At 52.5% G+C, this 3175-nt stretch overlaps 2 protein-coding genes across 2 annotated transcripts; both read right to left on the minus strand.

Moving 5' to 3' along the window:
- Positions 1-300: 300 nt before the first annotated feature.
- Positions 301-877, minus strand: LOC136491289 (uncharacterized). The gene has a single exon (XM_066487552.1). It carries the CDS (start codon positions 785-787, stop codon positions 437-439), a length of 351 nt encoding a protein of 116 aa, XP_066343649.1. The 5' UTR covers positions 788-877; the 3' UTR covers positions 301-436.
- Positions 878-1937: 1060 nt separating this feature from the next.
- On the minus strand, positions 1938-2673 carry LOC136494143 (uncharacterized). Its single transcript, XM_066490298.1, has one exon. The coding sequence runs from the start codon at positions 2489-2491 to the stop codon at positions 2234-2236; it is 258 nt and encodes an 85-aa protein (XP_066346395.1). The 5' UTR covers positions 2492-2673; the 3' UTR covers positions 1938-2233.
- Between the last annotated feature and the right edge of the window lie 502 nt (positions 2674-3175).

Here is a 3175-nt window from a genome sequence, read left to right on the forward strand (position 1 = left end):
TTCGAATACGGATACGGTATCGGATGTTGAATATCCGGACTTGGATACGGACAGATCTCAACCCTCTAAACGGATTCGGTTTCGAATACGGTCGGAAAATATCCATACCGTTTTCATCCCTAAATATAAGTCATGGACGCAAAACTCTGACCACCTGTTATTTTTTTTGGGTACAATGTCACCAGAGGGTTGTCGTTCCACAGCAGACTATAAATTTCGCACAAAAATAAATAGAAGGTTCAAATGCATGTACAAAGACGAAAAAGAAGAGAGTACTAAAACAACCAAAATGGACACGGTACAAGGAGACAAATCCTGAGGAAATAAAAAAAATGGACGAACGAAACTTTGTTCCTTATGCAGGATAAAACCTCAGGAATCGAGAAATAGTAATTGCTAACTTAACGGATCAAGGGCAACACAAGACCCTTGCGGATCAATAGATATCGTCGAAGGCGAGCATGGCATGCGCGACGGCATCCTCGCGCGTCCTTGCCACTCGGCCCACGCCGCGTGCCGAGGAGGAGGAGGAGGCTCCACCGTCCTGTCGCTGCTGCTGCTGGCCCAGCAGGCTCCGCGCCTGCAGCAGCTGCACGCCGCGCCGGGCGCCGGCGACGTAGCCCCGCAGTCCGGCGGCGTAGAAGGACACGATGCCACGGAGCGTGATGCAGGCCCGCGGCAGGTCGCGTGCCAGCGGCAGCGCGAGGTTGAACGGCCACAGCAGGACCGCGAGCCGGAACGCCTTCAGGAACCCGGCCGCTACGGCCGACACGGCGAGGAGCAGCATGTATGTGAACCGCCGCCGTCGTCTGTGTGGAGTCTATACGGCAGGGCACCACTGCCGCTAGCCCGCTACTGCAAGTACTTGCATGTAGGAGTAGGTCGTTGCATCTCTCTATCGCTCTACACGGTGGGCCGGGCATGAGGGTCCCTTTTAACCGAGCTCTACCTCCTGATTGCTACCTCTAGGTCCTTAATTATCTGATTCTGATGTTACAGATATGAAGTGGTTCTAGAGCGGTGCTAGTAGAGGACTGAATAGAGAAAGGGCTTTTAACCCCCAGCTACCAGCTTCCAATGCAAGTAAAGGAATATGATTTTTGTCTAATCACTGCTAGAATCTATATAACTTTTTGCTGTTTGGCTAAGCTGGAAACTGCTCCAAGAAGGGTGTGCAGGGCTTCGAGCAGGATGCATCAGTGTCTAACAAAGACCAGACCGAGAGGTGAACACGGGGAATGGGGAGGTACGTTCGATGTTGGTCTTATACACAAGTGCAGTGCGTCTCTGTTAACTGTATGGTATGAATCGGAGTAGTTGGCTTACAAGACTCTTCTACTCCGTTAACACTCTTGACCGGGTGCAGCTTCACATAATGTTCTGGAGCACGAGCGAGGACGAGGCAGAACTCCCATACTTGTAAATTTGCACTCTAGATGGGAGCCACGCATGCACATCTTTTAATTTTCAACAGAACGGATAAGTCAGCATCTCACAAGCTGTACCAGATTATATATACACCTGGGGCCAACAGCAGTATAAAAACTAATACATGTATGTATTCTATTTTTGTCTTCACAAACATATAGGTTGGGTGTAGATCTAAGCAACACTGTATTCTAATCAAGGTTCAATTAATTAATCAGTGTTCATATATTGCGTGTACAGATCGATCACAAGCTACATCAGTTGTTTGGAGAGGAAGTTGAAGAAACATCCAACATGCACCAACTTCGCTGTCGTCAAGGGGTTGCATTTTCGGTCCATGTGGTATCCTGTCCTAGGTACATTCATACTGGCGCATCGTCGTTTCCCTGCGTTTTTTCTAGTCCCTGTCAGAGGGGATTATGTGTTGCCCTTTCTCGACCCGAGGAGCTAGCTAGCTACCGAGCTGCTCATGGAGGCCATGAGAATTTCGACCAGATGAGAGAATTCAGTCGAACAAAATTCATCACTTGTATTTACCACCCACGGTTGCATGTTACAACAATCTCCCAAATCTTTTCGATGCTACCCAAAATCATGCTACGAACAAGAAGAAACCAAAACTAGCGAGCAATGGACAAGGTCTCACAAGGGGATCGGAGAGGAATAGATCCTACGCTAAGCTAGCAACTAACGGGCGTCGCGTCGGGCGGCATGCACTTGCCATCGCGACCACGACGGACGACAGCTAGCGCCCTCGCGCACGGACACGCATGGCCGTCGTCCGTCCATGGCGTCGGTGCGTCAGTCAGTCGGAGATGTTGAGCATGGCGTAGCGGACGTACTCGTCGACGCCGCCGCGGCTCCCGCTGTGACTCCAGGCGGCGCCGCGCGCCAGGGCGTCGTTGAGCCACGCGGCGTGCGAGGCGAGCACGACGTACAGGACGGCGAAGGCCTCGGGAAGGTGGCGCGCGAGCGGCAGCCGGAGGTTGAGCGGCGCCGAGATGTTGAACACCTGCATGAGCCCCCTCGCCGCCACGAACGCCAGCAGGTGGAATCCCATCATCTCGACGTCGAAGCCGAATCCAGCACCGGCCGCCGGCGCGCAGGTCGCGGATGGAGCTCGCCTTATTGGTACGCTGGCTGTCGTCGCCTGTTGTTGGCAGCAGCGGCGGCAAATGTTGCCCGGTCGCGTGCACTTATTATGCCGACGGGCCAATCCCAGCTTGAGCTCGCCTGCGGAATGCGGCGTGTCCTCGCGGGTTAAGTAGGCGGCAGAGGACACGCCAGGACGGCAGGCAATGTCGCTGCCACGCTGGTGGTGCAGTGATGGTGATTGGGGCCGGGCAGCCGCTGCCGCCTGCCGGGGCCCGAGGGGGTTGCGGCCTTCCCCAGTTGCGAGCGGCAACCAAGGAGGGGAGGCAGCCACCGGCTGACAAGGACTAGTCGCTGGTTTTGGGCAAAGGGCGGGCCGGGGTTTTCGCTGCTTCTGGATAAGAAAGCACCCTGCCTACGTGTACTATGCAACACTGTATTTCACCCATCCGTTATCTAGTATAAACAATTAAGGTTATCTCTTCTTTTTACATTATTTTCTCTTCTTCTACGTCAACAGCGTACCTGATTACTAAGAACTGATATGCACTGTTGGATGAAGCTTACCCGATACTCTCTATGTTCTAAAAACAGGGTTAGTCAAGTTTTTTTTTCGGATATGACTATTTTTAACTTAACCAATTTATTAAAAGAG

The sequence above is a fragment of the Miscanthus floridulus genome, chromosome 11 (genome assembly GCF_019320115.1).
Source record: "Miscanthus floridulus cultivar M001 chromosome 11, ASM1932011v1, whole genome shotgun sequence".
Taxonomy (NCBI): domain Eukaryota; kingdom Viridiplantae; phylum Streptophyta; class Magnoliopsida; order Poales; family Poaceae; genus Miscanthus; species Miscanthus floridulus.